The sequence below is a fragment of the Oncorhynchus kisutch genome, linkage group LG29, assembly GCF_002021735.2.
Source record: "Oncorhynchus kisutch isolate 150728-3 linkage group LG29, Okis_V2, whole genome shotgun sequence".
NCBI classification, from domain to species: Eukaryota; Metazoa; Chordata; class Actinopteri; order Salmoniformes; family Salmonidae; genus Oncorhynchus; species Oncorhynchus kisutch.
The window spans coordinates 29,613,939-29,630,524 of NC_034202.2; the positions used below are offsets into that span (position 1 = coordinate 29,613,939).

Genomic DNA, 16,586 nt, shown 5'->3' on the forward strand with positions numbered 1-16,586 from the left:
CCGCCCCCTCCCAATTCGTTCCCTCCATCCTCCCCCACACGACTGCTTAGCACAGCCTCCTCAGCAGCATCCACCTTAACTGTGTAGCAGTAGTCAACCCCAGACCCCAGCGCAGGCAGTGATAAACTGAGGGACGCATCCAAGTGATGCCACTGCACCAACCGCATCTCGCAACCGCGAAAACACACCGAGAATAAAACAGTCACTTCTACAAGGAGGAATACACACGCATTTGCCTCGAGACCGCACCTGCCCATGAAGATGTCTAACGCAGACATAGTCTTAAATGCCACTGATCGGGTAGTAAAAAGTGAGTGCATTTTCATTATTTTTTTATTTTAATTTAAATAGGCTACAAAGGTATATGATATCAATTATTTACTGTATACGATCTCGTAGGCTACAGAGTTGGGTGTTGCGTCCTGTGTATGTCCGATGTGTTAAATGATATAAAGAATGTTCTTTGCTCTAGACCTGTGATGTTGATAAACAGTGAAAGGCAGTGACTTGGTTTATGGCTATAGGCCTACTGTCTGTGTGGGGGATGGGATATTTTCTTAATAATCGTGTTCCGAGCAATATATTTTTCACTGTCCCAATGTGATTGAATTTAGTCACGGACAGGCAGAAGAGGAGACTAAATGAGGCAGAGTTGCCGATGAAGTCTTTGCGGTTAAGGCAGTGATGCAGCAGGATTTCGCTGGCGCTGTGATAAAGGGCGCTTGGCGAATACCTGGATCTGCTCATTGGGGGGGAAGGGGTGGGTTGCAATCTATATTGGCATTTATGTAACCGTTTTCACTGTCAATGAGTAAACCATAGGCTGGCTATAGTGTTGCTTGGATCTTGAGTTTGAAACCACGCACTCATTTCGATTAGGCCTATATTCATATTTGTTGGGCACGCGTGCCAATACCGTCTGTCATTAACAGACTATTAGTCGAGATTTCATAAAATATATAGCCTACCACCAGTACATGTTATTACAGTGTAACTATGTGTTATTACAATGAACTACAATACTTGTTACAGTGTAATTACATATTTAATTAGGCTAAACTGTAATAAGGATCCCTTAAAATTGAAGTGTTACCAAAATATAATATAATGTAGGCCTGTAGTAGTTTCTTTCAATAGGTCCAATGTCTCTACAATAACCTTTTCTTCCGTCAAAGGTGTTGTGGTCTGCAATGAAATGAATGGAGGCTGTGCCACAAGTACATGAGTGTTGACTGAGCTTCAGGAATACATAACTGTCTTTGCAGTCTCATTCATGTTAAATGGCGTTTCATTATAAATGTTACCGCTTTCCAATATTGGAGTTGTTTATTTCTGATACATTTTATTTACTATTCGAGTCCCAATTGCACACCAAACGCTATTGCAGTTGTCTGCAATCGCAGACGAGGTTTAATTCAATGTAAACCCGAGTTCGACGCTGCACCTATCCAGGCTCGGACAGCAGCGCTGTGATATAAGATGCATTGTTCCAAAAATAATAATACTTTAGCACCTAATTGAAAATAGGCCGGCAGGTTAACTCCTCGGTTTATCATAATGTGACCGGGTAGGAGCCATATATTTGGTCCGTGTTTCATAGGGGACTGTAATTAATGCAAAACACGTCAAAAGTATACAAATATCACTGCCTGATATACCTACCAAGACCTTGACGACTGTCCCATACACGCTTGATAGGCCTACAACACTGGGATAATGGCCAGTCTTGGATGTTGCCTCGGTTTGCTCTCCTCATGCAGGATTGGTAGTATTTTGATATGTTCCAGAACTAGCGGGCTCTTCAAAGCGTCTACAGTCGTATTTAGTATTTTATTAGGATCCAAATTAATAGCTTTCAATAGCCGCTACTCTTCCTGGGGTCCAAACAGGAACAAAATGACATCTCAACAACAAAAAACTGTCTACATCATTAATAAAAACAATACCTCACACAAGACATTGTGCACTATACATATTTTTCCTGCTCCACCATTATGAATGTACAATATAAAATGCCCAACTATGATGGGCAACATGATCTAATGATGATGGGACTATCCCCACCCACACCTCCAATACAAGACACATCAAATGTAGCCTATGATCATTTTTCACATACTGTAGCAGGCTCAGGCCTAGTTCTATACCGTTTAATTATGCTTACAGGTACAGTATATGAAAATCAATGGCCCATAAGACTGGTACAGGATACATCTACTTATGGGGTGAATATTCATAGGCTATGTCTTCTCGTAATGTATTCTTGCAGTATTGTTGCTAAGTAACCATTTACCTTTAATGCATCAATCCTAATTTATTTGTTATTTATAGTCATTCTGAGGCTTTGCCAATGGGGGAATTGAATAAACTCTTTAGAAGCATAGCATATTTAAGTCATAATGAATGAGCAAATGAATGTGCTACAGGATAGTAAAGACTCTATTCACTCCACATCGCGGAAGTTCAGCTTTACAGTGTGATTGTAATCTAAAGCCAATATTCTCTCATTTAGCGGAGACTGCGTTTTACGGTAAACGCTGTGTTTATACCTCGATCGGAAATCACCTTTACATTTCCATCTCATAATCTGTAATGCTTCAGCGACACAGATTTAATAGAGCCCTGAGTTAGCAGACATTGCAAATATAATTCCATTCTGATGGCATAGCTACATATTTCCGAACAGGTGACAGTACAGTGACAGCTTTACGTGTGGCTTTGTTGCATCCCAAAGAGGGAGTGTTTGCAGAGAGGAGGAGGAGGGGTTAACAGTGGAATGGGTTCACTCAAAGTTGACTGTAGTTGTTTGTAATACAGAACACTATTATCTCAAAGGAGCATCCCATCTGCTGTGGGCCAGTCTCATCGTAAGGGAAGAGGGATTCGATGGATGAACCACGACGACTGTGTGTTTAATTTGAAGGGATTTCTACATAGAGAATCTATTCATGGCCACAGCAAGATCAATGGGAGGAGGAGGTTGTACCGTCTCTGGTGGGACTGGTAAATGCACTATCGCGTTGCACTAGAAATGGATTAATCAATTGCAGCAATTCCTTCATGCTACTCACACAAACATCTCGTTTGAGGTGGCTGAAGATTGCTGCATTGTGGCACTACTTAGTACTTGCTCAGAGATCCCAGTACCTTATACAGCTGTGGCAAATATGTAAAGGGTGCCATCACAAACGTGTCCGTCTAACCATATACCCTGGCAGCTGGAGGGCGGGGCGCTGCTATGTGCCTACTGTACTTTGATCTGTATTGTTGTGTTCTACAGGGCTCATCTGAAAAAGACACCATCGTCTCATCTTTGACTCCTTGTCAAGATAAAGGTTAAATAAATAAAAACATTTGGATATTTACACTGGTCATTCTTTTGGGTTTGTAGTGCATCAGTATTGGCTTCTCTATACCAACATACAATAGATTGTTAAAATATTCCAGATCAAAGCTGTGAGAGGGATGCCACTGTGGCAGGTGCATGTGCTCCTATTTCTCATCAAGTTAAACTGTAACAGTGTGGATGCATGACACACACAATGGGGACCTGCTGGAGCAGCAGTGGTGGCAAAGTGGCTCCTCCACATCACAATAGGATTCTGCTCAACTCCTAAACCTCTTTCATTCCTGCTGAGAAACTGCTCAGAAATAGGGTTGGACCCCTCCCAGTTGATGTATAATTGACTAATTGCATCGTGTACAAAGATAGCTACATCAATAAATAACTGCATATCCAATCCCAGTGATGTTGCAAGCGGAAATTGCATCATCAGATCCAATTTAACACACTACTTTCCTGCAGCACAGCTCAGCACATAGCTACACACACTGCCCTGTAAATGACTCATCTGTTTGTAAGTGTTTGTTTTCCTGTTTGATGTAACTCAGCGCTTATTTTTGCAATGTCACACTTACTTGTATGTTCTCTTACAGAATGAGGTGATAAGATATTAACCTTTTCACGCTTCACAGATGTCATCACACAATTTTCCTCCCCTACTCAGCAATAGATTCTGTTATATTTCCACTTGCTACACTCTTAGAAAAAAAAGTTTCCAAAAGGGTTCTTCAGTTGACCCCATAAGATAACCCTTTTTAGGTCCAGGTAGAACCCCTTTTGGCTCCAGGTAGAACCCTCTGTGGAAAGGGTTCTACCTGGAACCCAAAAGGGTTCTATCTTGAACCAAAAAAGGTTCTTCAAAGGGTTCTCCTATGGGGAGACAGTCGAAGAACCCTTTTAGGTTCTAGATAGCACATTTTTTTCCAAGAGTGTACAATTCCAAGACAAGTATGGTCTCAGAATTGTAGTGTGTCTTGACCTCACTGATTGGCCCACACAGGAAATGGAACGGAGGGGGAAGATGGTTCTTTGAAAAAGCTGTCCTAGGGGCTATTCCTCTCCAGCACACAGCTGGACCACTGTACCTACTCTGTGTTGGAAGGTGGGATCATGTGATTTGGAGTCTTGGTAGAGGAATGCTGATGTTAGTGATGTCTAGGAGTAGGGTTGTTGTGACCATGCAGGCAAGGGACTGGTTATTGGAGGAGACAGTGTCAGCCACTTGGCCTGGTCCCATGTCTGGGCCTCTCTGGGGAATGTGAACAGGCTCCAAGAGGCCTACTTTCTCTTAGAGTGATTCTAGGACATTATCTGTGTTAGTTCTGGTGGGGCTTGGTGAGTCACTGTGGATCCTGTGGATCAAATGCCTTTTGTCTGACAGAGGGGACCCTCACAATACCAGATTTATTTTCAGAACAAAACCGAGACAATCATGGAAAGGGCTGACCGATCAGTAAAGGCACTGGTGGATTTAGAGAGTCAGTCAGTCAGCACACGGCGAATCTCTCTTCTGAAATATGAATATGAAATAGAGCTCTGTTTTTGTCTCCCAAAGATAATGCTGGAGAGAGATAATGCTGGAATGGTGACCATCCTTTGTACCTCCATATTTACAGTAAACATTCAGCCGTTTCTGATCCATTTCTCGACACCCACAATTAGATTTCTGACATTCACTGTGAAATGCAGCCTCATTGTGTGGTTGTGTTCTCACTGGTTGTGAAAGTAGTGGATAGGTGTCTGTTGACAGAAAGGTGTCACTCTGTTATTGTTTTGCTGTAGAAGTGTTGCTGTAGATATGTTTGTTGACGGGTCCTATATTCATTGTGTGTAACTATATTAGAGGGTGTGTGTTTGGATATGTTTGGGATCGGAGGTGTGTAGGTCTGTTTTTATTGTGTGTTTATTTTTGAAAATAAGTTACACAGTGGCTCATTGGCCAGACACCGTAGAGTCCATCCCCTGAGATCAAATCAAAATCTAATTTATTGGTCACATACATGTGTTTAGCAGATGTTATTGCGGGTGTAGCGAAATGCTTGTGCCTCTAGCTCCGACAGTGTAGTAATATTTAACAATTAATATCAAACAGTTTCATAACATATACCCAAAATACACATACATCTAAGTAAGGAATGAATTATATATATATATACATGTATGTCAGAGTGGCATTGGACTAAGACAACGTGGCATAGTATAGAATAAAGTATATACATATGAAATGGGTGATGCAATATGTAAACACAATTTAAAAGTGACTAAGATATCGTAGAATAGTGTGGAGTGCAGTTTATACATATGAGATGAGTAATGCTAGATACGGAACATTATTAAAGTGGCTAGAGATCCATTTCTAAAAGTGACCAGTGATTCCTCATCTATGTCGATAGGCAGCCGCCTCTGATGTGTTAGTGATGACTGTTAAGCAGTCAGATGACCTTGAGATAGAAGCTGTTTTTCAGTCTCTCTGTCCCAGCTTTGATGCATCTGTACTGACCTCGCCTTCTGGATGATAGCGGGGTGACCAGGCAGTGGTTGATGTCCTCTGATATTTTTGGCCTTCCTATGGCACCGGGTGCTGTAGGTGTCCAGGACAGCGGGAGGTTTGCCCCCGGTAATGTGTTCGGCAGACCGCACCACCCTCTGGAGAGCTTTGCGGTTGTGGGCGGTGCAGTTGCCGTACCAGGCTGTGACACAGCCCGACAGGATGCTCTCGATTGTATATCTGTAAAAGTTTGTGAGGGTTTTAGGTGTTAAGCCAAATTTCTTCAGCCTCCTGAGGTTGAAGAGGCGCCGTTGCGCCTTCTTCACCACTCTGTCTCATTGGCCAGAGATCGTAGAGCCCACCTCCCTAAGATGTATGTGAGTAGACGTGGTGGATCTTGATGGTGTGATAGCCTTCAGAGGAAGAGAGGGGGCGAGCTGGGCGCAGGGTATCTGCATGCATGATATGTACAGGCTTTATTTAGCAGTGTGGGTGAATTATTTAAGCATTGGTTTTTCAGCAGTGTTTTACTGCACACAGGCTACTTACATAATGAAACTTCCCTGAGGTCTAGTGATGAGAGGGTGTAGAGGAGGAGGGAGACAGAGAGATGCAGAGGAACTGAAGGGAGGGATAGAGACAGAAGGGAAGAAAAGAGGAACGATTGGAAGAGCATGGATATAGGAAAGGAGGGAGAAGGAAAGAGGATATAGGAAAGGAGGGAGAAGGAAGGAGGATATAGGAAAGGAGGGAGAATGAAGGAGGATATAGGTTAGGAGGGAGAAGGAAGGAGGTAAAGGAAATGGAGACAGAGAAAAGGAAAATAAGAGATGTATTAAAGAGAAAGCAACCCTCATACTACCCCCCCCCCACACACACAGCCTCACCCTCTACCCTCATACTACCTTCCCCCCCACCCTACACACAACCTAAGCCCCTACCCTCATACTACCCCCGCACCCACCCTACACACAGCCTCAGACCCTACCCTCATCCTACCCCCCCAACACACAGCCTCAGCCCTTACCCTCATACTACCTTCCCCCCACCACCCTACAAACAACCTCAGCCCCTACTCATACCCCCCCCCCCCGAATAATGAGTCCTGTTCTGTCATTTTGTGAATATTCAAATGAATGCTCTACGCATAATTTAAGAGCCATGTGCATGTGACCTGTTATGGTTGTGGGTCGTCATCAGAAATGTAGACTGGTCAACACACACTGCCTAGTGCCTGGCCTGTCCTGGCTTGGCTTCTCTGTTCAGATCCCTGCTTCCTCATTGGCTCCTTCTCCTCCCAGTCTCTAGCATATTGGAGTTTCATGCATGGGCTGATCTGAAGGCTGCAAGCTGCCATTCGGCCAGGCAGACTATGCAAGCAGGCAGGAAGGATGCACTCACTTTATGGACCCTGCGCATTTGGTGCTTTGCACAGGAAAGAAATGGGGTCAGTGTAGGTCCAATCGGTGAACACACACATTTAGCCATTTGAAGCATGTGCATCTCAGCCTGTTGAGTGCTATGATAACAAACCTTTCAGTTAGCCCAACAGCTACACTATCCCAATTAAATGAAGGAACCAGTTAATCAGGACAATACTAACAGACTGAACAAAATAGATGGAACATCAAAATTGGTATTGTCTGGACAGTTAAAGGTCAGAGTTATTCACAGTGCACTGGAGATGGTACCACAGCAAAACATCTTGTCACCCAAATGAATATGCAACATTGTTTGCCAAGTTATTTATATTATCTCCAATGTGTGTCTGTTCAGTAAATAAATGCTGGCAGCACTGCATATGGCTTAGGGCATCTGTAGCCAAGTAGTGTGATTCAGCAACTTGGAGTATTAGACATATGTTTTTTTCCCACAATTGTGTGCAGAGTCCATTAAGGTTTTGAATTCTACTCCTAGTTATTATGCACATTACAAAGTTAGGATGACATAAACCACAAGAGCCATAGTCCTGGACCAACATCCCTCCCTGCCACATTATTGGGTGGTAATGAAGATGTTACAGGCTCAGACAGAGGGGTCAGCAGGTGTGGTAGAGGCAGGACTGAGACAAGGTAGAGGTGCAGCTAGCTAACACTGGGCCAGAGACCTGACAGACACACAGACAGCCAGACCTGAGAGACAGACAGACAGACCTGACACACCTGACAGACCTGACAGACAGACAGACAGACCTGACAGACAGACAGACCTGACAGACACACAGACAGCCAGACCTGAGAGACAGACTGACCTGACACACCTGACAGACCTGACAGACAGACAGACCTGACAGACAGACAGACAGACCAGACCAGACCGGCAGACAGACAGACAGACCAGACCAGACCGGCAGACAGACAGACAGACAGGTGCATCTAGTGGGGGCGTAGTGTGCTGTACATGTAAACATATTTGACTGGATGTCAGGGCTGGATGGAGAGTATTAATGTACTCCAGTGTCACTGCTGCCATGTGTTCTATAAGTTATAGTTGAAACCTGGAAGTGTTCAACCAACAGTCCTCTCGCTCTGGTAGACATTTCTCCGTCAGTCTGCAGCATCGAGAGAAAAGTAGCTAATGGTGTATTCTGGTGTGTTGTAGTATGGGGATGATTTAGTTACAAGGAACATCCTTCTGCTGTAACAAAGGAAAATGCATATATTACCATGAATTACTGAAGGTTGTTTCTTAGAAGTCTATCTGGTGGTAACGTTAATTAGCGTAGGCTACACAATGATGATAAGATGTTGGAATAACAGAATGGGTCAAAAGCTATATTTGTTTTGTTGGTCTCCAGTGTCCAGACAGCAGGAGCGGTAGAGATACTTACAAAGATCGGCTATGAAAAGCCAACTGACATTTACTCCTGAGGTGCTGACCTGTTGCACCCTCTACAACTACTGTGATTATTATTATTTGACCATGCTGGTCATTTATGAACATTTGAACATCTTGGCCATGTTCTGTTATACCCTGATGAAGACAGCTTGGCTGTCGAAACGTTGGTATTACATTTTTGCATCTGAGCTCCTAGAGTGTGCAGCTCTCTTTTATTTTCAAGTTTCTATTCCGCTGGCCAGCACCTCGTCTTAATAGGTGTGCGTTTCTTTTTCTTCTAGATCGTTCTGTTATAATCTCCACCCGGCACAGCCAGAAGAAGACTGACCACCCCTCATAGCCTGGTTCCTCTCTAGGTTTCTTTCTATGTTTTGGCCTTTCTAGGGAGTTTTTCCTAGCCACCGAGCTTCTACACCTGCATTGCTTGCTGTTTGGGGTTTTAGGCTGGGTTTCTGTACAGCACTTTGAGATATCAGCTGATGTAAGAAGGGCTATGTAAATAAATGTGATTTGATTTGTTGAAATCCTTTTTCAATTTATTGTAATGTCAAATATAAGCTTCCTTCCCTTTCAGTTGAGAATCGCTGCTCTTGGCAGGTGGGTCGCAACCTAAATTTGGGTCGCAGGAGGTTTTGAATGAGTCGCGAGTGTCTGAGTAAAATGTTTTATTATATACAGTACCAGTCAAAAGTTTGGACACACCTACTCATTCCAGGGTTTTTCTTTATTTTTACTATGTTCTACATTTTAGAATAATAGTGAAGACACACCAGGTAGGTGTGTAGAAATGATAATGAACCTATATTTCTTATAATTTAACCTCAGAACAAAAATAGTTCAATCACAGTATTTCCAATATAGAGTTATTAGCAGCGATATTTAGTGTATTTGGTCATTTTGTGGTCTCAAACCAGTGAGCTTAACATTCTTCATCAAGAATATGGGCAAAATGGAATTACTACAATGAAAAAGGTGGGACTGTTCCCTTGTCATATAATTGGTATATTTACTATCAATGTAGTATTAAAAATAGTTTTCCAGATTGCATAAGGGCAACAACAAAAAATAGTGATGCGAATATTGGATCGCAACTGAGACAACCTGGTTCAATTTGTGTCCCAATGCAAAACCAGTTGAGAACCAGTGGCCTAGAGCATTTTTTGGGGTAACGTGTGCTTCAGATAAGGAGAAAAATAAGGACTATATAGATCTGCATCTATGTGAGCCTCCCATGCAAATCACAGTATACAGCACTGGCTCCACTCCAATAGTCAGCTGCTGTTGCCCGGCAACATGCACCACAGTTCAACTCAGCCTGGGCTCCCAGTCAAAGTGAGCTGTCTCACATCTCACCCCTCTCTCTTTCTCTTTCTGTCCTCTGTCTCTCTGTCTGTTTGTCTGTCTGTCTGTGTCTCTCTCTCTCTTTCTGCCTCTGGCTTTCTCTCTTTAACTCTCAATGTACTAATGTGTTTTCACCAGGCCTCGTGTTCTCTTCCTCATTACTGCCTTCCATGTGATTCAGAGGAGTTGGGTTAAATGCGGAATACACATTTTAGTCGAAGGCATTCAGTTGTACAACTGACTAGGCATCCCCCTTTCCTTTCCATTTCTCTCCGTCTAAATCCTCCCTATTTTTCTCGGTTTCTTCAAAGGTGTCTTTCTCTTGCTCTCCGTTCTCACCTCTCTCCCTCTTGCCCTCTGTTTCTCCCCATCTCTAATTAACCTCCAGAATCTTTTAGAGTTGGAGAGCATCAGAAGGACAGTACGGCCTATTGAGTTAATACATACACAAGTCAATGATGCACACTCACATACTCAAACACACGTGTAATATTATACAGAACATGCAGTATCAGTATCTCTAGTCTCTTTATTTAGTCTGTACTATTACAGTTCTATCATTCCATTAGAATTGCTGTTCAGTGACGTCTGTTGGTCAGACTGAGTCACAGACGCATCAGACAGACCACTGAGATTGTGACACGTTCTCTTGATCAAAGAGATCTGCCTCTCCCCGTTTCTGCTAACGATGAGAACGCGATCTGCTTCATAGTGTCGAGGGGGAACACTGGAACCTCCAAATTCACTAGAATGTACAGCGTGTCCTGACACAAGCACATTTATTCGGCTCCAAGTAGTTGCACAAACTTGTAGATATGCCTATATGTGGAAACACAATACAGTCAGGCATACATACCTACAGTCTATGTAAGCTTAGAAACAATCAGATTAACATTTACTGTTCAGTCAAATACAGAAGCCCAAAACACATACAGTATTAAGGCACAAGGCGAGACCCACATGCAGACACAGGAGGCAGATGGTTGGAGTCTTACAATGTTTAATAATCCAAAGGAGTAGGCAAGAGAATGGTCGTGGACAGGTTAAAGGTCAAAACCAGATCAGAGTCCAGGAGGTACAGAGTGGCAGACGGGCTCATGGTCAAGGCAGGCAGAATGGTCAGGCAGGCAGGTAGAGAGTCCAGGACGTAGAGTGGCAGACGGGCTCATGGTCAAGGCAGGCAGAATGGTCAGGCAGGCAGGTAGAGAGTCCAGGACGTAGAGTGGCAGACGGGCTCATGGTCAAGGCAGGCAGAATGGTCATACAGGCAGGTAGAGAGTCCAGGACGTAGAGTGGCAGACGGGCTCATGGTCAAGGCAGGCAGAATGATCAGGCAGGCAGGTAGAGAGTCCAGGACGTAGAGTGGCAGACGGCCTCATGGTCAAGGCAGGCAGAATGGTCAGGCAGGCGGGTACAGAGTCCAGGGTAAAAACGGGGAGGACTAGAAAAAGGAGAATAGCAAAAGGAGTACGGAAAAAACACACTGGTTGACTTGACTGAACATACAAGACAAACTGACACAGAGAGACAGGAAACACAGGGATAAATACACCGGGGATAATAAGCGACACCTGGAGGTGGTGGAGACAGTCATAAGAACAGGTGAAACAGATCAGGGTGTGACATACAGTGCCTTCAGAAAGTTTTCACACCCCTTGACTTGTTCCACATTTTGTTGTGTTACAGCCTAAATTTAAAATGAATTAAATCGCTTTTTTTGTGTCACTGGCCTACACACAATACCCCATAATGTCAAAGTGGAATTCTGTTTTTAGATATTTTTTTTACAAAAAAAGCTGGAATGTCTTGAGTCAATAAGTATTCAACCCATTTGATAATAGAAAGCCTAATTACGTTTAGGAGTGAAAATGTGCTTAACAAGTCATATAATAAGCTGTAAGGACTCACTCTTTGTGCAATAATAGGGTTTAACATGATTTTTGAATGACCACCTCGTCTCTGTACCCACACATAGAATTATCTGTAAGATCCCTCAGTCAAGCAGGGAATTTCAAACACAGATTCAACCACAAAGACCAGGGAGGTTTTTCAATGCCTCACAAATAAGGGCACCGATTGGTAGATGGGTAAAAAAAAATTAAAAAGACATTGAATATCACTTTGAGCATGGTGAAGTTATTAATTACGCTTTGGATGGTGTATCTATACACCCAGTCACTACCAATATACAAGCGTTCTTCCTAATATAGTTGCCGGAGAGGAAGGAAACCGCTTAGGGATTTCCCCATGAGGCCAAGGGTGACCTTAAAACGGTTACATAGTGTAATGGCTGTGATAGGAGAACTGGGGATGTGTTGTATTTACTCCATATTATTCATCTAATTGACAGAATGGAAGAATTAAGCCTGTAAAGAATACAAATATTCCAAAACATGCATCCTGTTTGCAACAAGGCACGAAAGTAAAACTGCAAAAATGTGGCAAAGAAATTCACTTTTTGTCCTGAATAAATGTTTGGGAAAGTCCAATAAAACACATTACTGAGTACCACTCTCTATATTTTCAAGCCTAGTGGTGGTTGCATCATGTTATGGGTATGCTTGTAATCGTTAAGGACTGGGGAGTTTTTCAGGATAAAAAAGAAACGTAATGGAGTTTAGCGCAGGCAAAATCCTAGAGGAAAACCTGGTTCAGTCTGCTTTCCACCAGACACTGGGAGATTCATTTACCTTCCAGCAGGACAATAATCTAAAACACAAGACCAAATATAAACTGGAGTTGCTTACCAAGAAGACAGTGAATGTTCCTGGGTGGCCTAGTTATAATTTTGACTTAAATCTTATTGAAAATCTATGGAAAGACTTTAAAATGGTTGTCTAGCAATGATCAACAACCAACTTGACAGAGCTTGAAGAATTAAAATAATAATAATGGGCAAATATTGCACAATCCAGGTGTGCAAAGCTCTTAACGACTTACCCAGAAATACTCACATCTGTAATCACTGCCAAAGGTGATTCTAACATGTATTGACTCAGGAATGTGAATACTTATGTAAATTAGTTATTTTTGTATTTCATTTTCATTTTCAATTTCTAAAAACATGTTTCACGTAGTCATTATGGGGTATTGTGTGTAGATGGGTGAGAAAAAAAACTGAGGCTGTATCACAACAATGTGGAATAAGTCAAGGGGTATGAATAGTTTCTGAAGGCCCTGTAGGCACACATGAACAAACCTACTTTCTCACACACACACACAACACACACACACACACACACACACACACACACACACACACACACACACACACACACACACACACACGCGCACGTGCACACACACGCACACACAGACAGTTGACTGGGATGTCTTTACCCCAAAATTCCATGCCTGGCTCATTATCCCAGCAGCAGCAACATGAGATTTCTCTTTTTCCCCCTCTAGTCAAACATCCATTATTTAGCAGCATGTTGATCACGTTGAGCCTCAAGTCACAGATCTCTCTCCTCTCTCTGTTCCATTCCATTCCCCAAGTGCTCAGCTCAGCAGCTCCCCATAGCCACATGCACAGAGCAACACAAATCACTAGCCGAAAAACTTGGCCATAGTGCTATATAGACACTACAAGACCAAAAGTATGTGGACACCTGTTTGTCGAACATTTAATTCCAAAATCATGGGCATTAATAAGGAGTAGGTCCTCTATTTGCTGCTGTAACAGCCTCCACTCTTCTAGGAGCTTTCCACTAGATGCTGGAACATTGCTGCTGTAACAGCCTCCACTCTTCTAGGAAGGCTTTCCACTAGATGTTGCAACATTGCTGCTGTAACAGCCTCCACTCTTCTAGGAAGGCTTTCCACTAGATGTTGGAACATTGCTGTGAGGACTTGCTTCCAAGTCATTAATGAGGTCGGGTTCTGATGTTGGACAATTAGGCCTGGCTCGCAGTCTGTGTTTCAATTCATCCTAAAGGTGTTTGATGGGGTTGAGGTCAGGGCTCTGTGCAGGTCAGTCAAGTTCTTCCACACCAATCTCGACAGAATTGTCTAGAATGTCATTGCTGTAGCGTTAAGATTTCCCTTCACTGGAACTAAGAGGCATAGCCCAAACCATGAAAAACAGTTCCAGACCATCATTCCTCTTTAACCAAACTCTAAAGTTGGCACTATGCATTCGGGCAGGTAGCCTTCTCCTGGCTTCCGCCAAACCCTGATTCGTCCATTAGACTGCCAGATGGTGAAGCGTTATTCATCACTCCAGAGAATATTCCACTGCTCAAGAGTCCAATGGCGGCGAGCTTTACACCACTCCAGCCAATGCTTGGCATTGCACATGCGGATCTTAGGCTTGTGTGCGGCTGCTCGGCCATGGAAACCCATTTCATGAAACTACTGACAAACAGTTCTGGTGCTGACGTTGCTTCCAGAGGCAGTTTGGAACTCGGTAGTAAGAGTTGCAACCAAGGACAGACGATTTCTACTCGCTACGTGCTTCAGCACTCGGCGTTGTTGCTCCTAGATGTTTCCACTTCAAAATAACAGCACGTACAATTAACTGGGGCAGCTCTAGCAGGACAGAAATTTGACGAACTTACTTGTTGGAATGGTGACATCCTATGACGTTGCCACATTGAAAGTCACTGAGCTCTTCAGTAAGGCCATTTTATTGCCAATATTTGTCTATGGAGATTGCATGGCTGTGTGCTCAATTTTATACACCTGTCAGCAACGGGTATGGCTTAAATAGCTGAATCCACAAATTTGAAGGGGTGTCCACATACTTTTGTATATGCACTGTATACTGAGTGTACAAAACATTTAGAACACCTTCCTCACATTGAGTTCCACCCCCTTTTGCCCTCAGAACAGCCTCATGGACTCAACAAGGAGTCAAAAGCGTTCCACAGGGATGCTGGCCCATGTTGGCTGGATGTCCTTTGGGTGGTGGACCTTTCTTGATACACACGGGACATACGGGAACTGTGTTTCAGTTCTTGACCCCAAACGATGAAAATAAAACCTAATATAACTCAAACGGAAAGCATTTGCATTTTTGCGCAGTCCAGGCAGTGCTGAGAGGGATAGTTTGACCTGCAGTCCAGGCAGTGCTGAGAGGGATAGTTTGGCCTGCAGTCCAGGCAGTGCTGAGAGGGATAGTTTGACCTGCAGTCCAGGCAGTGCTGAGAGGGATAGTTTGGCCTGCAGTCCAGGCAGTGCTGAGAGGGATAGTTTGGCCTGCAGTCCAGGCAGTGCTGAGAGGGATAGTTTGGCCTGCAGTCCAGGCAGTGCTGAGAGGGATAGTTTGGCCTGCAGTCCAGGCAGTGCTGAGAGGGATAGTTTGGCCTGCAGTCCAGGCAGTGCTGAGAGGGATAGTTTGACCTGCAGTCCAGGCAGTGCTGAGAGGGATAGTTTGGCCTGCAGTCCAGGCAGTGCTGAGAGGGATAGTTTGGCCTGCAGTCCAGGCAGTGCTGAGAGGGATAGTTTGGCCTGCAGTCCAGGCAGTGCTGAGAGGGATAGTTTGGCCTGCAGTCCAGGCAGTGCTGAGAGGGATAGTTTGGCCTGCAGTCCAGGCAGTGCTGAGAGGGATAGTTTGACCTGCAGTCCAGGCAGTGCTGAGAGGGATAGTTTGGCCTGCAGTCCAGGCAGTGCTGAGAGGGGTAGTTTGACATGCAGTCCAGGCAGTGCTGAGAGGGATAGTTTGACCTGCAGTCCAGGCAGTGCTGAGAGGGATAGTTTGGCCTGCAGTCCAGGCAGTGCTGAGAGGGATAGTTTGACCTGCAGTCCAGGCAGTGCTGAGAGGGATAGTTTGGCCTGCAGTCCAGGCAGTGCTGAGAGGGATAGTTTGACCTGCAGTCCAGGCAGTGCTGAGAGGGATAGTTTGACCTGCAGTCCAGGCAGTGCTGAGAGGGATAGTTTGACCTGCAGTCCAGGCAGTGCTGAGAGGGATAGTTTGGCCTGCAGTCCAGGCAGTGCTGAGAGGGATAGTTTGGCCTGCAGTCCAGGCAGTGCTGAGAGGGATAGTTTGGCCTGCAGTCCAGGCAGTGCTGAGAGGGATAGTTTGACCTGAAGTCCAGGCAGTGCTGAGAGGGATAGTTTGACCTGCAGTCCAGGCAGTGCTGAGAGGGATAGTTTGGCCTGCAGTCCAGGCAGTGCTGAGAGGGATAGTTTGACCTGCAGTCCAGGCAGTGCTGAGAGGGATAGTTTGGCCTGCAGTCCAGGCAGTGCTGAGAGGGATAGTTTGGCCTGCAGTCCAGGCAGTGCTGAGAGGGATAGTTTGGCCTGCAGTCCAGGCAGTGCTGAGAGGGATAGTTTGGCCTGCAGTCCAGGCAGTGCTGAGAGGGATAGTTTGGCCTGCAGTCCAGGCAGTGCTGAGAGGGATAGTTTGGCCTGCAGTCCAGGCAGTGCTGAGAGGGATAGTTTGACCTGCAGTCCAGGCAGTGCTGAGAGGGATAGTTTGACCTGCAGTCCAGGCAGTGCTGAGAGGGATAGTTTGGCCTGCAGTCCAGGCAGTGCTGAGAGGGATAGATTGACCTGCAGTCCAGGCAGTGCTGAGAGGGATAGTTTGGCCTGCAGTCCAGGCAGTGCTGAGAGGGATAGTTTGACCTGCAGTCC

The 16,586-nt window shown here is 44.5% G+C and overlaps 1 protein-coding gene across 2 annotated transcripts in view; it reads left to right on the top strand.

Moving 5' to 3' along the window:
- Positions 1-37: 37 nt before the first annotated feature.
- ppp3ca (protein phosphatase 3, catalytic subunit, alpha isozyme) overlaps positions 38-16,586 on the top strand; it is a 92,620-nt gene continuing 76,071 nt past the window's right edge. The window contains exon 1 of one of the 2 annotated variants that reach the window (XM_031809465.1): positions 38-310. In XM_031809465.1, coding sequence (XP_031665325.1) covers positions 256-310 — 55 coding nt within the window. In that variant the 5' untranslated portion in view covers positions 38-255. The remainder of the gene's footprint in view (positions 311-16,586) is intronic. The other variant, XM_031809464.1, reaches the window with a different exon arrangement.